The sequence below is a fragment of the Heptranchias perlo genome, chromosome 4 (assembly GCF_035084215.1).
Source record: "Heptranchias perlo isolate sHepPer1 chromosome 4, sHepPer1.hap1, whole genome shotgun sequence".
Taxonomy (NCBI): domain Eukaryota; kingdom Metazoa; phylum Chordata; class Chondrichthyes; order Hexanchiformes; family Hexanchidae; genus Heptranchias; species Heptranchias perlo.
Genome location: NC_090328.1, coordinates 68773406 through 68797402, shown reverse-complemented (window position 1 = coordinate 68797402; position 23997 = coordinate 68773406). Strand labels below are relative to the sequence as shown.

Sequence of the window (23997 nt, the reverse complement as noted above, 5' to 3'; positions counted from 1 at the left end):
AATATTGTTCAGAGATATTGGGCCGGATTTTGCTGTAAAAATAATGGTAAGGCTAACAGCGCTCACCGTTATTTATGTACAAATCGGACAGTAACTTCCGGCGACTGCATATGCGCAATTAAACACGAAATCCGGAAGTTGCTGCTCAAGGTGCCCTGCTCCTCCAAAAGCTGCGCGAAAACAGCATTTTCCCGTCTGACTTACCATTCAAAAGTATTGAAAGGCTCTTGTACTTACTCATTGATATGGACTACACTTGCCAAAAAAAGTTAGGGCCTGGTAAGTCTTAATTATAGCCAAAGAACCTCTCTGGCACTGAAAATTAACTTTTACAAGTGTGGAGTCTCATTCTTTCAGGTATTAGTTATTGTTGGACTTTTAAAAAACAATGTAAATAAAACATTTTTTTCTTACTTTTTCTTTCTGTTTCTTTTATCTCTGACTCTTAATCCAATTTTTCTTTCCCTCTCTTTATTTCGCTTACTGAACCTGATTTGACATTCAATTCACTATTCTAACTTACACTTCCTGGTTCAGTCCTTGCGCTGCTTGTTAATGATTCTTCAATCGGATTGATTAAGGAGATACACAGCTGCTTGCCCTGTTCACACAGGCCCCAGATGCCCTGGAGAGAGCGCCGCACCATTTGGCTGTCTCGCTGATAGCAACTTGTTGTGCAAAACCTCATGGAAAGTCTATGGGCAAGTGCAAGTCTAACTAACGGCTGGCACCGTTCATTCACCACTCAGCAAAATCCAACACAATGAGTACAGGTTGATGCAAGATGTTAGCCCATTTGCAGTTTTTGTTAAGTACCAATTTTTATACCCTCTTTATATTACATAAAAATGGCTCTGTAATATACTTAGAGTCATAGAATCATAGAAAGGTTACAGCATGGAAGGAGGCTATTCGGCCCATCGAGTATGTGCTGGCTTTATGCAAGAGCAATCCAGCTAGTCCCACTCCCCCGCCCTATCCCCGTAGCCCTGCAATTTTTTTCCTTTCAAGTACTAATCCAGTTCCCCTTTGAAGGCCATGATTGAATCTGCCTCCACCACCCTCTCGGGCAGTGCATTCCAGATCCCAATCACTCGCTGCGTAAAAAACCTTTTCCTCATGTCAGCTTTGGTCCTTTTGCCAATCACCTTAAATCTATGTCCTCTGGTCCTTGACCCTTTCGCCAATGGGAACAGTTTCTCTCTATCTATTCTGTCTAGACCCTGCATGATTTTGAATACCTCTATCAAATCTCCTCTCAACCTTCTCTGTTCCAAGGAGAACAACCCCAGCTTCTCCAGTCTATCCACATAACCGAAGTCCCTCATCCCTGGAATCATTCCAGTAAATCTCTTCTGCACCCTCTCTAAGGCCTCTACATTTTCCCTAAAGTTAGTGGTGGTGTCGAACCTACCCCAATTACATTTTGAGGTAAATTCCATAGCACTGACACCGACAGATGAACAATTTTGACTTTCACTTCTGCCCAAGGATCATTCCATGTGGCTGGGGAAGTCTGTACAGGTGAGCAAGTGGAAAACCACACCACTGTTCTGTATACACAGGCTGCAAACTCATTCTGTGCTCATATTTGCCACTTGGGGTGGTTCTTCACTTCTCTGGAGGCAGCAGCACTACCTCATTTACTTTCTAGCACTGGTACCCAAGTGAAAGCTGCTATCAGCATCACCACTGTAATGTTAAGGAGTCAAAGCACCACTCTTTGTTGCATTAATTGGGACAGTTATATTCAAGAGTGTGCAAATATCTGACTCTAAGCAGTAAAGCACAATATTACTGTCCTCAAATTGTTACTGAACATACATTGGCATTAAGCTAGTTTATTATTAATAATAATTTTTTAAAAATCTCTCCCTTACCTTACAGCCTTCACATGTGATGACTCCATAGTGGATCCCAGAGGACTTATCACCACAGATCTTGCAAGGTATCACTTCAATTTGAGCTGCAAAAAAGTGTAAAATAAGTATCAGCAAATCTGCATAAATCAATGGTAGACCAAGTGAGAAAGACAGTCAGAAAAGCTGTGTGCAATGGGACACTATCTTACCATTATAAAAATGTTCAAAATAAGCAATTTGAAAAGTGTAAAACCAGATTAAAAATGTCTAGCCAAAGCTCCGTTCACTTTTTACAGAACTTGGCAATGTAATAACAATCTGATTGAAGTTCCTTTCATACAATAAACTCCTGTGCTAATGAGAGTAATTTTGCTGCCCTCAGCGCTACATCCCACATGGGTGAAATTCAAAAATGAGAAATAACACACGTAAATAACACTTAACAGTTTCTAGCAGCTAGTGATTTACCAGAATTAATTTAAAGATGTGCTTAAGGATGTATAAGAAGCTGTGAACAGATAGGGAGTTCCTGGTAGTATTTTTCACTGTGTGAAAGACTGGTTCACTTTTGTCAGTGATGCTCTTTTAAATTTTTAGGTTTTTTAATTTATCTTTATTACTCTGAATTTTCAGAAAAAAAATCACCCCTGTGAATCTTTACATTGTTATGCCAGAGCATACTGAATTTTTTGTATAACAAGTTTACAGTTTTACTTCTGACACAAAGATATTCATTGCTTTTTAGTAACAATGGCATACTCATCTATGCAGTCAATGCACCCTGAGTGATACAAGTTAGTTTTATATTAAAACATATTTTAAAGAAAGAAAAATTATTTATTTCTTCCAATTCCCCTCATTGGTTTTCCTGTGTGTTACACTTTTTTTGGTACTGTCACCTCTCCCTACAGTCTAACAGTCATCCTTGTAAACAGATTCTTTTCCCCTATTACTTTCTAAGCTAAACTATGTCCTTGCAGAATTGTGTACCTGAGGGTTTAACAATTGCCCTACTTGTAATAAATGCTCACCGGATTTAACATAGAATTGGGAGTAAAGTGAAAGGCTCTTAAAAATGGCTGATATTACCACCCAGTTCAAAGATACTAATAACTGTATTTACAAATAGCAATATGAAGCATGACGAATATCAAATACAAAAGATACAATATAATTTAAACAAAGAAAATATCCACAATGGGTTAATTAATTTTAACAAGAAAAGCTTCCAATTCTGTCAATGTGATGCATAATCTTCTTCATATTACACTATAAACCCTATCTCATCTCCAGCTTGAACCTGAAAAGTTTTTGAGAATTTCCTAATCTGTTTGTGATCAACCTGCTTTTAACCCCTTAAGTCTTAAAAAAAAATCTCTAGGAGCTCTCAGGTGTTAATCTTTTCCAAACAAATCACAGAACAACTTGCATTTATACTGCACCGTTAATATGGAAAAATGTCCCAAGGCACTTCACAGAGGGGTAATCAGAGAAAAATGGATGGTGCGACAAAGAAGGAGATATGAGGAGGGATGACCAAAAGATTGGTGAAAGAGCTAGGCTTTAAGGAGAGTTTTAAAGAAGGGGAGGCAGAGAGTCTTTCTAGTGAGAGTCACAGAATAATGATCAGGAGCACCTGAAGTACCGTGACCTGCAAGGCTACAGACCAAGTGCTGGAAAGTGGGATTAGGCTGGGTGGCTCATTTTTGACTGATGCGGGCACGATGGGCCGAATGGTCTCCTTCTGTGCTGCAAATTTTCTATGATTCTATGAGCAGGAAACCTGGCTGATATTTTCCTTTCCCAAAGCCAAGGGTACGAGTTCAAGTAAATCAGCATAGGCCAGGGGTTGAATCTGGGGCCTACAAATTTTCTATGGCTCAGAACCACACCACATTTGTTATCAGAGGCTTCAACAATTTTATTGCTACTTGCTTATTTACACGCACTACAGTCAACTCTTCATAAGATCATATCATCAATAGGACAAGGTGAAATTGTGATCAAAGTAGATGTGTGTGGTCTGAACGAGTTTGTCCTGACATCATCCTATTCCAATTCAGATACTGGGACCATTTATTGCTTACAATTATAAATATGCTGGTGTATAAAGAAGATGGTGCTTAGTATTCTGATCACCTATTACATTTTACAGGCCTGCTGTAATATGCAAATCATTCACATAAGCCTTTCCAAAAGGTCACGCAAGGTTAAAGAATTGTTTAGTGAAATTAAAGAATCAGATTTTAAAACCCTGATTCATTTGTAATTGCAAGCATTTATTTCTACCTGTACTTTAGATATTGGAGGCAAAAATTCTATTTTTTTACAGAGGCACTGGCTTCACAAAAATGCATTTAGCAAACCTTTTCTTGCTTGGGGAAGGAGGGACGGTAAAATCAGGTATCAATTACAACATAATAATACTATAAGTGAGGAGATGATGAATTTCAATGTGATTTATATCTTCACATCAAGTATTTGTAAAAATTAGGAAAAAGTTTGCCCAATGTTTTTTCATGAAGACAACTCCCTTTTAAAATATGTGCTTTTCAAGGACTTGATAGAATGTGATCCTATCAGATTTTGACTGTATTAACTAATAAATTAACAATCTTTTTCTACAGTGTTGGTATTCTCATATGACACAAACTTAACTAATATAACTGGCCAAAGACTAAAGTGAAACCCAGTCTGGTTCTGCTGATACTGCACACTTTTCTTAAACAGATTCAAATCTAATCCTAAATACCATTGTGCACTATGGGCCCACGTCAGAATGCAGCTTAATATACAGCGTTCTTCATGTAATCTCTAGCTGCTCTTATTCAATGTTTAAGTAAGGCTCTATGTATTGCTTCCTTACATCTCATTTTGTTGAAATAAGTTAGACCTGGGTCTCAAGATACTTTGCAGCAAGAAGGTAATGGAATATATGAACACAATCATTTCTCATTTATTGGGTCTATATTCATTATTAACAATGAATGGGAAACCAACAAATAGAATTGAAATATACAAATGATGACATGGTGTAACCCATACTGAATTCCATTCAGAAGACAACAATCCTTTCAGTTATACCTTCTATTTACTTAATAGACTGTATTAACATAGCACAAATTCAATGTAAATCTTTGGTGCAAAGTCCTCTACTTACCTATAACTTCAGTTTTCATTATCTGCTGTGTTTGACACGCACTATCAGTAAGAACAATGGCACAAAATACTGGTCCTTTCTTCTTAACAGTCAAAAATGATCCTCTTGACAACCAGCGCAATACAGTAATAGCATTAAAAAGGAAGAATTATTGAAGAGATGGACTGTACCATTCCAATAGTAATATCACAGGGGTGTCTAGAGAACTTTGACATCACTGTTGCTTTCATTTCCTTCCCTGTCCCCTGAGCTGTGATTCGCAGATAAAGTAGCTTTTGAGAAAACACTCATGTAAACTTCAGTTAATTTTTACAGACATCTCTATGCAGGCATATTTGCCTGATGAATGCAGCGGGATGCACCCAGATCCCTGCGAAGTCTGACATAGAGGATAGGCAATTGTGAGCAAGCCTCTTCAACCGACCATATGGAGCCAGAACACGGTGCGCTTTCTGCAACAACTGGGCAATTATGGTACAGGAGCAAACATTACACCAATACCTAAAGAGGAGCTGAGCCAGATCTTGCTGGAAAAATAACGGAATGTTAATGACGCACGCCGTTATTAATGTGCAAATCGGCCAGCAAGTTCAGGGGATGAAGAGATACGCCGTGAGTTGCGAATCTCCAGAGTTTGCTGGTCAGTTTACGCCGCTCTGCCGCTTCCTTCGCACAAATGGCATCTTGCCCTTAGCCTCTCTGTTAATTTTAAGAACTTGCTGGATTTGCCCAATAATTGTCCATTAAACTCTCCACAGAAAGTTAAGTCTTGTAATTAACAGCATAAGTACCTTTTCAATGACGTGATAATTGTCAATGACTGCCAATCAACCTCTCTGGCCCAGAAATTGAACAATTGAAACTGTGGAGTCTCATTCTCTCAGGTGGAAAATTATTCTTAGAGATTTTAAAAATGTCAAATTTTAAATGTAATTTTTTTTTCTTACTTTTTCTTTCTGTCCCTTTTTTCTCTCTCTTAATCCAATCTTTCTTTCCCTCTCTTTCTGTACCTGATTTGACTCTAATTCACCCTCCTTCATAGTCGTTCCTCTGTTTCTTTCTCAATCCTTAAATCTCATTGGTTAAGGAGATACACTGTTGGTCCCACCGTTCACTAAGGTCCCAGATGTCCCGCTGGCCTCGCCGCACCGTTATCAGCTCGCAACTCCAGCAAGTTACGGCACAAAAATTTTTTAAGCTGACGGGTACAGAGAAAAGTCTAATGGGGTATGCCATGAGATGCCCCACTCCAGCAAGATCCTGCCCATTAAGGCTGTCGAACTGGAACAATTGGAGCTTTCAAGACTGAGATAGATAGATATTTGTTAGGTAAGATTATCAAGGGATGTGGAGCAAAGGCAGGTAAATGGAGTTGATGTACACATCAGCCCGATCTAATTGAATGGTGGAGCAAGCTCGAGGGGCTGAATGGCCTACTATTGTTCCTATGTTAAAACTGTACTGCAGTAGCTCATACTTTAGCAGCTGCAGCAGCTGCTATTGTTCCTAGCAGCCATTGGCTGGGAATTTCCCCGAGCTGCTCCTGCTCCACCGTGTAACTTCACTGGACGCGTGGTGGAAACTCCAGTCAGACGCATAAACGGCGTTCCCCAGCACTTCTGGTGAAGGTACCGTGGTGGAGCGGCCGACACTCTGAGGAAATTTCCCAAATGTGGTGGTTGTAAAGCTAAGTTTTTGGAGAAGGCTCTTGGAAAAACTGATTCCACAAGGAATTCTCCATAATCATGATGATTCCCTTTTAATTAGCAACTGAATATCAAATCCATCTGTTTGACTGTTATTTTGAGGAATATAAAAATTTTAATGGCTACACACAAATTGATGAGATGTAGGGATAACTGGAATGGCTAATTAGGGACTTTGTGGAATCATGGATCTGTGAGGAGCTGCTTGACAGCAGGTTGCATTCATCCAGATTCGAGTGTACCGATGACAGGAAAAGCAAAATAGAGTTGTTTGTATTACGGCTGTGGATGTGATCTTTTGATTTGATCTATATACGGTCTGCTAATTTTTGTGTAAGATAAAGTAAAATAAAATATATATCTTTGCAATTAGAATCATATTGCAGAATGACACCCTTCAGTTCATCTGCTGATGCAAGATGCAAAAGATCACCAGGCAGGTTTCCAGTAACTGTTTGTCCACAATTAAAGCCAATGCTCTTTCTTGGGTAGCCCTTGACCATGAGCCAGCAGTGTCTACCAGGTCATGGCTCTGGCCCACTGGCCCTCATTATAACTTATGTAAATAGGCTTACTTGGGACTTGGCGAGTGGCTTGTGGGAAGGGCCAAAGTACAAGGGAATTTGGGGGCATTGATTTTGGGGCAGAAAACTAGCATGAAGAGCTTCTGCTGCCAACAAAAGGTATTTGCCCTGATTACACTCTGAAATTATACCAATAATCATGGAATTTCTAGTCCTTTTAATTTTGAATTTACCTTTAACATCTGATCTGAATGGACAGAAGTAACACGAGTTGATACTTCCACCCGAACACCAGGCGATTAAATGGAACACTGAAACACTTCATTCGCATGCTGCATTCAGACATTTGTACACCTTGGTTTCAAGCACATGTTTCATAGAATCATAGAATGATACAGCAGAGAAGGAAGCTTTTTGGCCCTTTGTGCCTGTGCCAGCTATTTGAAAGAGCTATCCAATTAGTCCCATTTCCCTGCTCTTTCCCCATAGCCTTGTAAATTTTTTCACTTCAAGTATTTATCCAATTCTCTTTTGAAAGTTATCATTGAATCTGGTTCCACCACTCTTTCAGGCAGTGCTTTCCAGATCGTTACAACTCGCTGTGTAAATTTTTTTTTCCTCATGTCGCCTCTGGTTCTTTTGCCAATTACCTTAAATCTGTTTCCTCTGGTTACCGACCCTTCTGCCACTGGAAACAGTTTCTCCTTATTTACTCTACCAAAGCCCTACATGATTTTGAACACCTCTATCAAATCTCCCCTTAACCTTCTCTTCTGTAAGTAGAACAATCCCAATTTCTCTAGTCTCTCCACATAACTGAAGTCTTTCATCTCTGGTACCATTCTAGTAAATCTCTTCTGCACCCTCCCCAGGGCCTTGACATCCTTCCTAAAAGTGTGGTGCCCAGAATTGGACACAATACTCCAGCCGAGGCCTAACCAGTGTTTTGTAAAGGTTCAGCGTAACTACCTTGCTTTTGTACTCTATGGCTCTATTTATAAAACCAAGAATCCCATGTGCCTTTTTCACAGCCTTCTCAACTTGTCCTGCCACCTTCAAAGACTTGTGTACGTGCACCCCCAGGTTTCTCAGTTCCTGCGCCCCCTTTAAAATTGTACCATTTAGTTTATATTGCCTCTCCTCATTCTTCCTACCAAAATGAATCACTTCACACTTCACTGCGTTAAATTTGTCATGTGTCTGCCCATTTCATCAGTCAGTCTATGTCCTCCTGAAGTCTGTTGGTATCCTCCTCAATGTTTACCACATTTCAAAGTTTCCTGTCATCAGCAAACTTTGAAATTATGCTCTGTATACCCAAGTCCAGGTCATCAAAAGAGCAGTGGTCCCAACATCAACCCCTGGGGTGCACTATTGTACACTTCCCTCCAGTCTGAAAAACAACTATTCATCACCACTCTCTGCTTTCTGTCCCTTAGCCAATTTTGTATCCATGCAGCCACTGCCCCGTTGATCCCATGGGCTTTAGTTTTGCTAACAAATCTATTATGTGGCACTACATCAAATGCCCTTTGAAAGTCCATATACATAACATCAACTATACTAACCTCATCAACCCTCTGTTACTTCATCAAAGAACTCAATGTACAAGTATATATGTTATATATGAACGATTGCAGTGAATCTGTATCTTTTATTCTGGTTACATCTCCAGTTACAACCCTGTGATAAATCACCATGAAAAAATCAATTCAAAAGGATTAGCAAACATTGCGTTTGACAAAAATAATATTTTTGTAAGTATTTTTTTTGTATTGACTTTAACTCCTCCTCATCTCCTTGCCCCAATCGCTGGACTGGCCATCTCCAGTCTCCAGGTGAGATGATGGTCACATTTTTCTAAGTGTTCTTCCTGACTACATTGTCTGCCTTTCATGGCCTTGAGTTTCTTTGGAACTTTTGCGCGTAAGCAGGGTTTCTGCCCTATTTCCGACGAAGTTACGGCAGCGTGGCAGCAGAAAATCCGTGGACATTCAGGGCCCATGTTTTTTAAAATTGCTTTTTCAGATCCAGAATTCATCAATGCAGCATCAAGATTCATTGGACTGGATCAACCAATGCACCACATAACCTCTTCAGTCTCCCACTGACTCGACTGTTGTCTTACACGACTAAGCACATTGCACAGATCAGGATGCTACTTTTCAGCTTCTTTACTTATAAATGTTTGCGACCAGATTGGTCCAGTATTGGCAGCTTTTATACAGAGAAGTTGTAACCAGTAACCTAAACAAGGACTCAGTTTGTGTTAGCTACATAATCAGCCCATTAGACAGTGAGAAACTGTCATTCTGGGAATGGCAAGTGCAGGGGTTGGATTTCCATGGGGTTATCCCGATCATCCACCGTTACTTCAGTGAAAGATCCGCAGAAATCCCGACAAATTCAACCCAGTGGTATTTTAAAGATAGGCAGACCAAAAAAAAAAATCTCCTCACATATACATAGTCATTACCTCTTCCCTCCTGTTCAGAATTATAGTGACTAAACCTAATGAATTTTTAAACTATCCTTTACACTTTGTGTATGCCCTTGTGGGTTGATGATCCAAATGCACCAAAGTTACATTCTAGGCTGACTCCTGGAGATTACCTCAAAGAAAAATTCTTATGCAAACAAGGTAAGTTTTCAGTCATTTCTTCACTTATAGTACGCAAATGTTTCAATGTTACTACAGGCTCAGTAATACAGAGACAGATGGATAAGATAGCTTAGTAATGAGTCTTCCCAGGCTTCAGTACACTGAGGAATACTGTAAGTGACACCCAACAAGATTTATTAACACTCAGTATGAAAAGAACCACGCTGAGTGCAGGACATGGGCCATAAAGCTCCACGGTAGTTCAGTACCATTAGCTTTTGAGGATCCAAGAATTCACACAGTCCATGTATCACTAGTTCTATCAAAGGCAAAAAAAACAAAAAGGGCAGAATTTTGTCAGCTACAAAATGTAATTCAACTAAATTTGATTTTATGTTCAGACTTATGATTTTCAAAGATAAAAAAGTGAACAATTACGGCCAACAGATTTTAACAATCACATTAAGCAATGCATTCTCTTGACAGCTTCCAAGGTGTGAAAGGCTACAAGTTGGCCACATTATTTTCAGTAATACTTTTTTTCTGACGGGTTTATGTGTCGAAGATACATTATGAAGACTCATGGGATATGACTTCTATCCTACACCCAAATTTTCTGTTTATACCATTCTCACAATTTTTGGGTTATTGCACAAGATATTCTCTCAGTTTCATCATTACTGATCACTCCCATAAGTGGGCCTCATGTCTCCTACGATCCAGAATGCATTTTTCACTGCCCAATATTTAGGAGATATTAGGAGGAGTGACCAAAAGCTTGGTCAAAGAAATTTAAGGAGTGTCTTAAAAGTGTGTGGGGGGGCGGGGGGTGGGGGGGGAGGATGGAGAGGCAGAGAAATGTAGGGAGGGAATTTCAGAGCATGGGGGCTAGGTGGCTGAAGACATGGCTGCCAGTGGTGGGGTGAAGGGTGGCGGGGGAGCAGGGTGCACAAGAGTACAATCAGTACTTGTAAAAGTTTTACGTCTATGAAAGGTACTTTTACGTTGATACTTGATTAGTTCAGACTGTGGTAGAGCAGCATCCTGCCCCAGCCCTTCATGTTTACATTGCTAAAACCGGCTCCCTTATACCAACGGCAGAATCGCATGAATGCTGCTCTGCTGCGATCCAAACCTAATAAGCTCCAGTGTAAAAGACCCATATGAATGTAGAGTTGTATGACTGTAGAGAGCAAATATGTAAGCGTGTAGAGTTTGGAAACAGGGTTGAAAGGCCAAAAAAAAACAGGATGGTTTGCACTGAAAACTGAAAAAAACAGAAATAAAAGGATCAGCAAAATAGAACAGAAAACTGCAAAGACAAACTATTCAAAAGCCTGAAGCGGAAACTGGACTGAAACTGAGAGAAGTGGGAATGGATATAAATACAAAGATGGAAAAAGATGACATTTCAGGAAAATGGTTTGCACAGTTACAACTGAGTTGCCCTGCCCTGTGAAGACATTATATTGTCTAACAGGGATCCATGTGGATCTGTTCCTAAAAGGAAATTGAATAAAATGATTCAAACCATAATTGACAGACTTACATTAAGTGACAGTCAAATACAAGGATGCAAAGAAAAAGCCCTGGAGCCTATCGTGTTTTATAGTTGCTTTTGCTGGTTGATTTACATTTCCCGAGTTCCTTTTGAGCGTGTTCAGGAAGTTTTAGGCAGGACCTAGTGTGGATGGCACTGGAAGTTGCTTTCTTTTATCATTCTGCCAAACAGATGGGATCAAATGGTTTTTATTTCTTTCTTTTGTTGACTTCAGAAAGCCATTCAAGAAGTAGGAAGACAATGCACTTTGAACACAATTTTAGCAATGCTGTTTTTCTGGATACATCTGCTGGACTGCACAGGAAACAGAAAATTATTGTGGAGAAATTCAGAACCAATTTTGGTCAAAGTGCAGGGACTTTTGGTGCCTTAACAATGCATTTAATTAAGGAGGCAAGTAGCAGACCTTTGATGTTCTCTGCTGCTGGTCTGTTTACTTCAGTCGATAGTTTGCTGTATAACGACATTAACAAGACTTTTTAGGTGTATTCTTGGTTCTGTGGAATTTTGATGTATGTCACATATATAACACTCAGATTGTTCATGAAATCTGTTTGAAGCATTTCCTTACAGTGCGTTCACATTTATTTTCTGTGTGTTGCCTTGCTATGTGCTATTTCTGTGGTCATATATTATGCAGCCTCGTAGAGTAACAATGCCCAAACGCTCAGTCAGTACTTCAAAGCATACCCTTGGGAGCAGATCTTACATTTCAATTGTTTTTAAAAAATAATTTTATTTTTAGACCTCTAGGGAAGTCAGATACTCACCCTCTGCTAGACTGCCACATAATCAAATACATATCACCTTTCCCACCTTCCCCATATCCTGAGAATCATTAATAATCCAGAGCATAAGTATGGAATGGGAAAATACCAGTGGAGCTAAAATTCTTCAGCAGCTGTCATGTGGGCAGATCTTCCACCCGCCCTTGCCTGTGTCCCTGACTCGGACTCATTTCCTAGAGTGAGGGGAATTTAAATGTGTCGGACGAGCATGCACCCTCCTCAAGTGTGGGGGAGGAAATTTACAAGGGCACCTTGCTACTGTGTAAGTGGACCTGCAGTGCAGTCTGAGCAGTTCCAAAATCTGTAAGAGCGAACGTGATTTTAAACATGTCAATTTTCATAATACAATCGCCGAAACCAGCCTTTTAAAATTTAAATCTCCCCTCCCAAACTTTCAGCAATGCTAAATTCCAGCAACGCACAGTCTTCCCTTGTGCCCAGAATTGCCAGGGTACAAATGACAAGAAATACCCTGTATGCAGGTGGGCATATTATGCACCCATTAGAATTTTCAAAGTGTGCAAGAAGAGGCGGGGGTGTAGGAATCTGGCATAACAGGTTCCTACCCTATTTAGTCCAGGTTACGCTGGTTTCCAAGTATAACCTGAGAGTAATTCAGTCTCGGTGTGTTCATTAAGCTTATTCCCTCCCAGACCAGGTGCAGTTTGCCTTGCCATGGATTCTTCCTAACTCACTTAATCTCCTGAGGGAGGCAACCAACCATAGATAAATCTCCAAGAAGATGAAGATTTTTCTCCCCATTCTCCAAAGATATTCCAGCCAAACTCAAAAATATTACTTCATCCTTACAATCCAAACCTCCAATTTTGACCAGTTACATTTCACTCTTGATTCATTACAAAAATACGAATGACATAGAAACATAGAAAATAAGAGCAAGAGTAGGCCATTCAGCCCTTCGGGCCTGCTCTGCCATTCAAAATGATCATGGCTGATCGTCTAACTCAGTACCCTGTTCCCGCTTTTTCCCCATATCCCTTGATCCCTTTAGCATTAAGAAATATATCTATCTCCTTCTTGAATACATCTAATGACTTGGCCTCCGCTGCCTTCTGTAGTAGAGAATTCCACAGGTTCACCACCCTCTAAGAAATTTCTTCTCATCTCAGTTCTAAATGGCATGCCCCTTATCCTGAGACTATGACCCCTGGTTCTGGACCCCCCAGCCATCTAGAACATCCTCCCTGCATCTAGTCTGTCTTGTCCTGTTAGAATTTTATATGTTTCGATGAGATCACCTCTCATTCTTCTAAACTCTGGTGAATATAGGCCTAGTCGACCCAATCTCTCCTCATACGTCAGTCCTGAGGACAGGAAAAGACCCTGTGGTCCATCCAGTCTGACCCACACAATTGTGATACATACCATTACATAAATCGGAAGGCAAAGATACAAAAGAAAAATTTAACAGAGTAGGAATAATTGTGAATCACAAGTTACTATCAGTCCATTATTTGGTCCTTCTCCTTGTCTTGGGCAATCTATTGGTTCATCCTGGTCCAATTTAGTTTGGTTATGTATGGGATCTTGCCTTTAACATGAGTCCGCAGTTAAAACAACTGCCACAATTGATGAATGTTAATTTATTTTCCTTCATGTTGTCACCAAAAATATGGAAAATTTAAAGTTTTAGTGCATTATTTTGCCAGATAAATATCGGCCCGCATTGTACCGACAATTGTCATTGGTAAGAGAGGTATTCAGGTACTCTCACTGTCTAAGAAGCTCATGAACCATTTTGTTCCATAAAGTAACTAATCATCTTGCTCCCTCTTTATAATCTTCAATATTGTTTTTTAACAGATGTCTATCCATCTCATTTAAATGTGTTAATTATTTTTTTTTTGAGTGTCTGTTCCACAGATCTAATAATCTCTCTTGAAGATTCTTAACTTTGGACCCTTATACTTCTAGAATCACAGTCCAAGTTAAATTAACTGCTTAGACACATACATAAAATGGATGTACAGCCACTAGTCTACAGACCAATAAAGGAACAGGTTACATACTCCTGCTAGACCATGAAGGAAGTCAAATGCACCTCTATATTAGACCACCACTGAACTAGTCATAGCTCATTTAAACCTGCAAAGCAGTTTGATGCGTTTCATCACTGAACTGGCACAAACTGCCAGGGAACCAGTCACCTTCATTGATTGTAGACTAGAGACTTTCATTATCATTGTTTTTACAAAAAAAAAATCACATTCAAACCCTCCATCCTCTCCAATTACCACCCTAACTCCAACCATCTTTTACTTGCCAAAATGTATTGTTGCCTCACAATTATACACCTTTACCACTACAATTCCTTGCTCAAGATGCTCCAATTTGGCTTCCATTTTGCCCACAGCATTGTGAATGCACTGGTCGTCATTAATCACTGTGACTGTGTCTCATTGTCTCTCCTCATCCTCCATGAACTTTTCGCTGCCTTTGATATCACTGACCATTCGATCTACCTCCAACATCTCGCCTCTACAAATCTCTCAGAGGTCCACTCATACCTATTGTATTGAAGACATTACATCGCCTCTAGTGGGTTCCCATCCTGTGCCCATATGGTCGCCTCCTGTGTATCCTGAAACTCCATCCTCATGTCCCTTCCTCTTTATCATTTATATACACAACAAAATCACCTATAAGCTTCCACATATATGCTGACCACACCCAGCTTTATCTCTTCACTTCCTTCCCCGATCCCAAGCCCATTATTACACTCTTCCAAAACCACTCCAACATTAAGACTTGAATGACAAAAAAATCTTCCAGCTTAAGGTTGCAAAAACTGAAGCCATACTCTACAGCTCCTGTCAGCAACTATGTACCTCTGGCATTGACTCAATTAATTTCTCCAGCTGTCACTTCAGACTTAGTCCAATATTGTGGAACATTGGTGTACTACTCACTCCTGATTTAAGTTTCCTGAACATGCTGACTCATGCAGCAGGACGTGGTGCCTGGGCATCTGGTTTGGAGATACAACCTGCATTTCATCCTTCTCCGGACAGCAATTGCCATGGACAACAAACAATCACTTCAGTCTCATGAAGCTCAGATAGATGAAGGGCAGCCAGTCATCCTCTTCATTCATGTAGCACTTTAAAAAGTTCGCAGTTAGAGAAGGGTACCAATGCACAAACGTAGTGTGACTTATGACATGCATTGATGTAACAAATTTTATTGACAATATTCTTCACCTTTTATTCCCTTGTCAGTACTGGAGGTTTTGGGAAACGGGGGGGGGGGGGGGGGGGGCGGCGAAGTTCCAAGAAAATGTAAAGATGAAGTTGCAATGTTGTAGAGAGGGGCTGCCCTCCATGATTTATGCAGGACACTGGAACCGGACTCGAAATCATCTTCAAGGAGAATGAGAAGAAAAAAGAACTTACAAGTTTTTCTTTTAAATTGATCCTCATCCTAAGGTTCAGCATTTCAGACTGATATCTGTGTCATCTGCACATTTATGGAGATACCCAGACCCCAATATCTGTGGCCACAAAAGCTAGATTTTTTTTGATAGGCCCTAAGACTCACATAGTTTCTCAGCCAAGAGATATGTACAGTAGTTTGTATTAGAGGTAGCAGTGAATCTTTTGCAGCAACGCATTAGCCACTAGTTTTGACTACTCAATTTGAGAGTGTGTTAAATTAGCTTCGTCAAGTTGAGGATTAAAGAGTAGGGACGCTTTTGCTGTTCAGCTGCCAATCATTACCTTTTCGCCTCTCCTTAACTATGAGTCTATCGAGTGTTTTTTTAAAGATGCTAGTCTACAGCTCAACAAGATATTGTCTTACTACAGAATGCAACACAGCTGCTTAGCTGTACACGTGTTCCTGGAGCCTTTCAAACCACACTTATTTTCACTCCAGCCTCTAATTAAGAAATATATCACACAATGAGAAAGTAATTCACCACTGAAGGAAATCTCATCAGAGATCAGTCAGTAATTGTAGGATGACGGTGTGTTTTTTTGCGGGAATGGAACAATATAATCTTCACTTACAACAGCAATGCTGGCCATCTAATTATTATTTTCTGTGAACAAGAAAGGGAATTTTCCATCAGAATCCTTCAATTATTTGTCTGTGTTCCAGGTGAATCACTGCAGCAGTGAGCAGAGCTGAATTAAATGCTGACTTTGGGGCTGGAGATAAACACATGTGCTGTCAATTAATCTATGGGATAAAAGTGATGACTAACTGTTGCCACCTCTAAAGAGAAGTGTTTAAATGTTAAGATCCACCCATACTGACATTAAAGTTCAATCAGTTTCATTAGAAGCTCAGTCACAATTTGTTTTTCACATTTCAATACAGCAGCATCCCCCCAGGGGCCTTATTATCCTCACACGTTTTATCCTCTGCTTTTCCTAATCGTACCAAAGTCCAGTTCTCACAACACTGTAATTTTGGGCAAGCACCCAAATAGCATTAGTACTTTAAAAAAGATGATCCATATAAGTTCTCTTTGTGGGTGCAGAACAGTATCTGCGAGCTTTTGTAGTAACAGTAGACATCTTTGTGAGGCGATGAAGAAACGGAGCGGAGCGAAGAGAGAGACAGTGAAAGAGAAAGAGAGAAATATGCAAAAGGAGAGAGAGAAAGAGAGAGAGAGAGAGAGAGAGAGAGACGCACACATCCACTTAAAAAGAGACAGTGAAAGAAAAGGAAACAGAGAAAGCAACAAGAGGAGACAAGCCGCAGACAGAGAGAGACAGGCAGTGGGGGAATCTGTGACTGTGGCTAACAACAAAGAAGAAATTTTAAAAACAGAACTTCACTTTACAAATAATGAATTTGATGCATTAGTGTATTGTTCCAATAACCTAATCAGTCGGGTTCAACAATGGAAAACATTCTTCATCATTGAACTTTGCTGATGAGGTTATTTCACTCCAGTCTCTAATTAAGGAATATATCACACAATGAGGAAAAGATTCACCACTGAAAGAAATCTCAAAGGCTTCATATAGTAAGTGCAGCAGTCCTGCAGTCCGAGAAAGTTGTGCTGAAAGGGAGATTGGGGTTAAGGTTACGACTGTAGTGCCAATTCTCTGACATGCCCCTTTTAAGCACGGCTCCTTGCTGGGAATGTGTTTTCACTTAAATTACTCTAATGTTACAATAGGGAATTCATCTATGACACAGGTATCAGTCTGAAATGCTGAACCTTAGGATGAGGATCAATTTAAAAGAAAAACTTGTAAGTTCTTTTTTCTTCTCATTCTTTCAGTTTGCCTCTCTTTTGCACACTATGCTTGGACTAAGGTGCCTGGCAAATAATCTGTATCCAGTCCTCTTTCAATGCCACTTTGTAATCAGCTGCTGGAAGGTATAGGAGGCGGGACTCATCCTCTGGATTTTGTGTCCCGCCCCCTGGGATAGAGCTTCATTCCCACTTGCTGTCTCTCTCAGATAAGCTACTGAGCTCCAAAACATAGACATAGGCAATGGGCCTAACACTGGTTTCAGGCAGACATCCTGGACAATTCCTGGGTGCCCTAACCAATTTGGCATGCGGTGCTCTCCCAGCCCTGGCTGAGCACGTGCACACTGCCCAGAAAACAGACTCTGTGCGATCCAATTTCTAGGCTGCTAAAGCAAAACTCGATGGACGCTAAATTGGGCCGTGTAGCACCCGTTGTTTCGGCGCTACGCAGCCCCTTGAGGTGCCAAGATGGGTCTTGGCTGCGCAGGCACGTTTCCAGCTTGACATGCACCGGAGGCCATCTTGGTATAGGAGTTAGCGCCTGTGCAAATACCGAACGCCGGCTGCATGTAAAGTAAGGAGAAAACGGATACAATCAGTGTGCAACACTGGTTTAAAGTGATAGACACCATTTTGGCACTTAACGCTCAACTCAACGCACAGTCTTAACCCCGACCATCTACACGTGTCTTAGAGTGCCTGGAGGACCCCCACCAGCTCTATTTAAAAAGGGACCATGCAGGATTTACAGGTTAGTGGCTGGATTATTGCTTCTGGCTGCCGAGCCATTTATTTTTGGAGGTCTCATATACTTGAATACTAGGACACGGGGACACAGCCTAACATGCAGCCAGGACGTGCAGGAGCGAATTTAGGTAACACTTCTACACACAAAGGGTGGGAGACATTTGGACTGCTCTTCTGCAAACAGCAGTTGATACTAGCTCATTTGTGAATTCTAAATCTGAGATTGATAGATTTCTGTGAACCAAGGGTATTAAGGGATATGGGGCTAAGGTGGGTATATGGGGTTAGGTCACAGGTCCACCATGATCTCATTGAATGGCGGAACAAGCTCGAGGGGCTAAATGCCACTGCCGCTTGCTGTCTCTTGATATGCAGCACCTTCTCCTGCAAGAAAGCGGGACGTGTGTCTGGGTGATGCGCCTGTTATGGTTGAATAGCTACCAGTGTGTGCAGCTTGCAACAGTGGTAATGTGTAAGGGTGAGAGGAAACATCTGATTGGAAGAGTTGAGTGATGGAAATAGTTTGTTGGTATGTGGGTGATGGGGCTGTAGCGCATGGAGCAGTGGATGCGGCTAGTGGTGCAGTTGGTAGGAGACGCCACTTTACAGTTGACCTCACTCACCTTGAACACTCGTGTCAAAGCGTTGAACTTCTTCCTGCATTACATCCATGTTCGTGGTGCTATGCGCCTGGCATTGACTTCGTTCCCTATTGCCTCCCACTGCCATTTGGGCATATATCTGGAGGGCCTCTTGTGCCGCCCCCTGCAGATGTAGGATATCCCTCCTTCTATCCACCTCTTGCACCAAGGCCTCTAGTGCATCATCAGAGAACCTTCTTGCTCGCACTCTCTCAGGCCTGGTACAAACTCAGGTCGGCAGATTGGTAAGGTCTGGCATGCAGATTGGAGGATATGGTATTTAGTAGTGTGCAACCTTTATTCAATGTTTTAACATAACTCATCAGTGTGTAAACATAGGGACTGGACCTGCAGCTGTGTTTCACGTGTTTGATGTCTGATCTCTGTTCAGACTCCATGCAGACAGTAGACTGTTATTTTTAGCAAATAACAGGTACCGTCTACCTTTAAAGAGATTTTAAGAGACATCCTCCCTTTAAGAGATTGGGGCTCCCCCTGCTGGTGGAAAGTGCAAATTGCACTGAATTGATGTGCAAGGCCTGGATTTGAATTCAGCTTGCAGGTGAGTACTGAGGCAGGAGCCATTGGACCCGGGTTAATAGCGGATCATACTATCTATGCCCAATAATAGGCCCTATGAAATTTTTCTCCCTGTCTGTTTGTTCAGGCAGATAAAAGAGCCCATGGCATTATTTGAAAAAGAGTAGGGAAATTTTCTGGTATCCTGACTAACATTTATTCCTCAACTAACATCCCAAAACAGATTAACTGGTCATTCATCTCATTGTTGTCTGTTGAAACCTTGCTGTGTGCAAAGTGGCTGCTTTGTTTGCCTACATAACAACAGTAATTGCAATTAAAAAAATAATTGGATGTGAGGTGCTTTGAGATGTCCTAAGAACATGAAAAATGCTATATTAATGCAAATCTATCTTTTCTTCTTTAAAATAATGAAATTTGCAATATTATCTGTTTATATACATCAAAAACATTATTATGTCTATTCAGGAGCGGTAAAGGCCTCTCTTTCAAACCAAACCTCAGTTTTCATTAGATTTGAACATTATTTCCCAAATAAATGGTAGAGAGGTTTTAACTCACAAGGATGACGACGCTCAATGCCACATAAGAGGATACTCAAAATGGACGCTCAGACATCTACTGCTGAAAGATGCATTGCAACACCACAGTTTGCACACACTGCCAGGCTGGTCAGGAGAAAGAGGAAAATTCAGCCCAAGTATGATCTTGACACTAGAGGGCAACACAGGTTAAAACAAACAAAAAAATCCAATTGAACACAGATTGTACTGTGTTTAATTAGTCCAGCAGTGTCCTTGTGCTGCCATAAGTACACTAATGAAGATTGACTTTAGTAAAATGAATGAGTTTCAGAAAGATATGTAGTCTTGGTTTGTGTTACCAGAGAAACAGAGTACCTGTGGGTTTGATCCATTTTTCTTGAAACACTGCGTTAACAATTTCATGATCAATTTAACGATTATAATTGTTCAAATGGACCTTAAAATGGAGAAACACTTAATTAATCCCAATTCCTCTGCTAACTAAACAATCACCTCCTATAACATACAAAATGCTTCAGCTTGCTGATGTGCCTCTACCCATTTGGATGAGGGGACGCTAAATTGGGCTGTGCAGCGCCCGTTGTTTCGGTGTTACACGGCCTTTCCGACATCCAAGATGGCGTCTTGGGTGCGCAAGCATGCACATTTTCAGTGTGTTATGCGCCAGACGCCATCTTGGTATAGGAATTAGCCCAGGCGCAGATAACGAATGCTGGAATCATGTAAAGTAGGGAGAAAATGGCTTCAATCAGTGTGTAACGCTGATTTAAAGTAATAGACACCATTTTAGAACTTAACGCGCAACTCAATGCACACGGTCTTAACCCCAACCATCTGAACGTGCCTTAGAGTGCCTGGAGGACCCCACCAGCTCTATTAAAAAAGGTACCATGCAGGATTTACAGGTTAGTGGCTGGATTATTGCTTCTGGCTGCCGAGACATTTGTAACTGTTTTTGGAGGTCTCCTACACTTGAATACTAGGATGTGGGGACATAGCCTAACATTTAGACCCAGGATGTGCAGGAGTGAAATTAGGAAATGCTTCTACACGCAAAGGGTGGGAGATGTTCGGAACTCTCTTCCGCAGAAGGCAGTTGATGCTAGCACACTTTTAAAGTTAAATCTGAAATTGATAGCTTTCTGTGAACCAAGGGTATTAAGGGATATGGGGCTAAGGCGGGTATATGGAGTTAGGTCACAGGTTTACCATGATCTCATTGAATGGCGGAACAGGCTCGAGGAGCTAAATGCCACTGCCGCTTGCTGCCTCTTGATATGCGCCACCTTCTCCTGCAAGAAAGCGGGATGTGTGTCTGGGTGATGTGCCTGCCATGGTTAAATAGCTGCCAGTGTGTGTGGCCCGTGAGCTGTGGGTGGGCGGCTTGAAACAGTGGTAATATGTAAGGGTGAGAGGAAGCATCTGGTTGGAAGAGTTGAGAACTGATGGAAAGAGTTTGTTGGTATGTGGGGGATGGGGGGTGTAGTGGGAGGTGCAGTTGGTAGGAGACGGCACTTGACAGTTGACCTCACTCACCTTGTCCACTCATGTCAAAGCATTGAACTTCTTTCTGCATTGCATCCATGTTCGTGATGCTGTGCGCCTGGCATAGACTTCATCCCCTCCTACCTCCCACTGCCTTTTGGATATGTGCCTGGAGGGCCTCTTGCCCCCCCCATTCAACCCCCCTGCAGATATAGGATGTCCCTCCTTCTGTCCACCTCTTGCACCAAGATCTCTAGTGCATCAGAGAACCTTGGTACATGCACTCTCACAGGCCTGGTACCAACTCAGATCGGCAGATTGGTGAGGTCTGGCGTGCAGATTGGAGGATGTGGGATTTAGTAGTGCGCAACCTTTATTCAATGTTTTAACATAACTCATCAGTGTATAAACATAGGGATGGGACCTGCAGCTGTGTTTCACGTGTGTGATGTCTGATCTCCGAACTCCGTTCTGACTGTGCAGACAGCAGACTGTTATTTTTAGCAAATAATACTGTCTACCTTTGAGATTTTAAGAGATATCTTCCCTTTAAGAGATTGGGGCTCCCCCTGCTCGTGGCATGTGCGAATTGCATTGATTCCACATGCAAGGCCTGGAATGGAACGCTGATTGCAGGTAAGTCCTCTGGTGGGCTGAAACTTGGGTCCTGCCTGTGCAGGGGTCATTGGGCGCAGGGTAATAGCACACCACACTACCTACGCCCAAAAACGGCCCCTGTCGACTTTCTCCCACATTGTTTCTAAACTCAAAAAAGTGTTTTTAACTCTTGAGAGCACTTGACTGACTTTCTTCAGTTGATTTCTCTACACTCCTTCCTCTAGTTGCTTTTAAGTTGTCTTTTAAACTAAGTGAGGTTCCTATTGCATTTCTATTTCTGTTTACTTCAAACTTTCCATTTGTATCAGGTCACCATGTAGCACTGCTGCTTAGCCCTCCATTATAGTTTATCCATTTTGGAAGGAGGTTGTCCATTAAATGGCAAGGCAGACACACTCCCTTTATTGTTCAGGTTACATGAATTTAACTTCTCCCCATTGCCCCAGCCTCAAGTGCGATAGTGCAGCATTTGATGAGAAACATATTCAGTTTATTAGCTTTGTTGTGTTATTAATGGTACTTTTCAGTTTGTTTGGATGATCGTCTCCAGTCTTTGACCATTTTCTTTATAATAGGTTGCTTTAACTTTTTTCATGAATAGCTTTTTTATAATTTTGAAATACTTTTTAATAAAGTTGGGCTGACTATTTTTTATTTGTGTCTGCTTGTTTCACTTGAAATTCTCAACTGACTGCTACAACCTCACTGCAGGCAATTATTAATTCCTCTGAGCTCTTGAGTATTCCAATCTCACAAGGAAAAGAATTTATACCAAATCATAGATTATTCGACCTAGATTCAATATATCTTCCTTCCCTGGCATAGTTCTTTGGCTAACCCTTTGCATTCATCCAGTAATCGAAGGTATATTTGAACACATTTTGATATGTTGCCAGTAACTATATTGTGTCAGTTCATCTGAAAGGTAAAATGGAAGACCTCGATAGTAGAGGAATGAGCTTTGAGGAGCCGAATGGCCTTATCTTGTCCTTGACTTTTCTTATGTTCTTACTAGAGGTAGCCACTGGGGACAGGTTTCAGATTTTCCTATTAACCCAGAATTTTGTTGCAGCTGCTTCTAATGGATTGGTAGCCTGTAGGGAAGACTTTAAATTTCCCCTAATAGTTAGCCACTTAGTGGAGGTTACTCGCATTTGGGAGATAGTCCACTGGGATGATAAAAATTCAAGTTTTGCCTAGGTACTGTAGTTTAAAAGGACTAGGGATGATTGCGTTTATCACCCCAAGTTCTCCAATATATGTTTCAAAAATGTAACCCATGCACTGAAACTTTTTACAACTCAAATAAAAGACACAGAGGCCAATTCTCCACCCTCTGCATAACACCAGCAGGCTGATGCAAGAAATTAGGTGGGAATCTGTTCTGTCGGCACTTCCAGGTTTTCCCACCAGAAATGATTGGTGCACAATACGTCTGCCCAAATATGGGTAGAGTATTGTCATGAAATGCAATCAGCAGAAATACACCATACGACATCATTCCCATCAATTTGCACCCTCTCAAAGCTAGGCACTAGAAAACCCACGTGTTCCTGATGTACAAAGTTTGTTAACATGCAAAGGGGCCCTGAAGGGAGTGCAGTCAATCTTGGGGTGATCTATAATATTTCTCTGCTCAGTAAGTCAGCAGGGTGCACTTCACAGCAGTAACCTTCCCCTGTAACTGCTCTTTTCCTTGCATCTTTAAATGATACCATCCCCCTCCCCCTATAAACCTTTCCAACTAATGTGGCTGCATGATGCACATTCATGTAATCACACCCACTATTAACTGCAAACTGACACGCAGGTGTATTTCCTCTAGAAATTTTTTACCTCTTTTACTCTGTTTGCAGAAGATTACACAGAACAAGAGGGAATGGCCCCCCATATTGTGGAGGGCTGCTCCAACCTTGTTATTTTGCACTGTAAAAGGAGGCTGCTCTGAGGATTCTAGACTGAGAGGCTAGTGAGAGCAGGGAATG

At 41.1% G+C, this 23997-nt stretch overlaps 1 protein-coding gene across 2 annotated transcripts in view; it reads right to left on the bottom strand.

The window, feature by feature from the left end:
* Positions 1 to 23997, bottom strand: part of rorb (RAR-related orphan receptor B) — a 170723-nt gene that overhangs the window by 61289 nt on the left and 85437 nt on the right. Inside the window, exons 1-2 of one of the 2 annotated variants that reach the window (XM_067982201.1) lie at positions 5023 to 5041; positions 1881 to 1966 (exon numbers count right to left, since the gene is read on the bottom strand). In XM_067982201.1, coding sequence (XP_067838302.1) covers positions 1881 to 1966; positions 5023 to 5041 — 105 coding nt within the window. Of the gene's footprint in view, positions 1 to 1880; positions 1967 to 5022; positions 5042 to 23997 lie in introns of those variants that run through there. The other variant, XM_067982200.1, reaches the window with a different exon arrangement.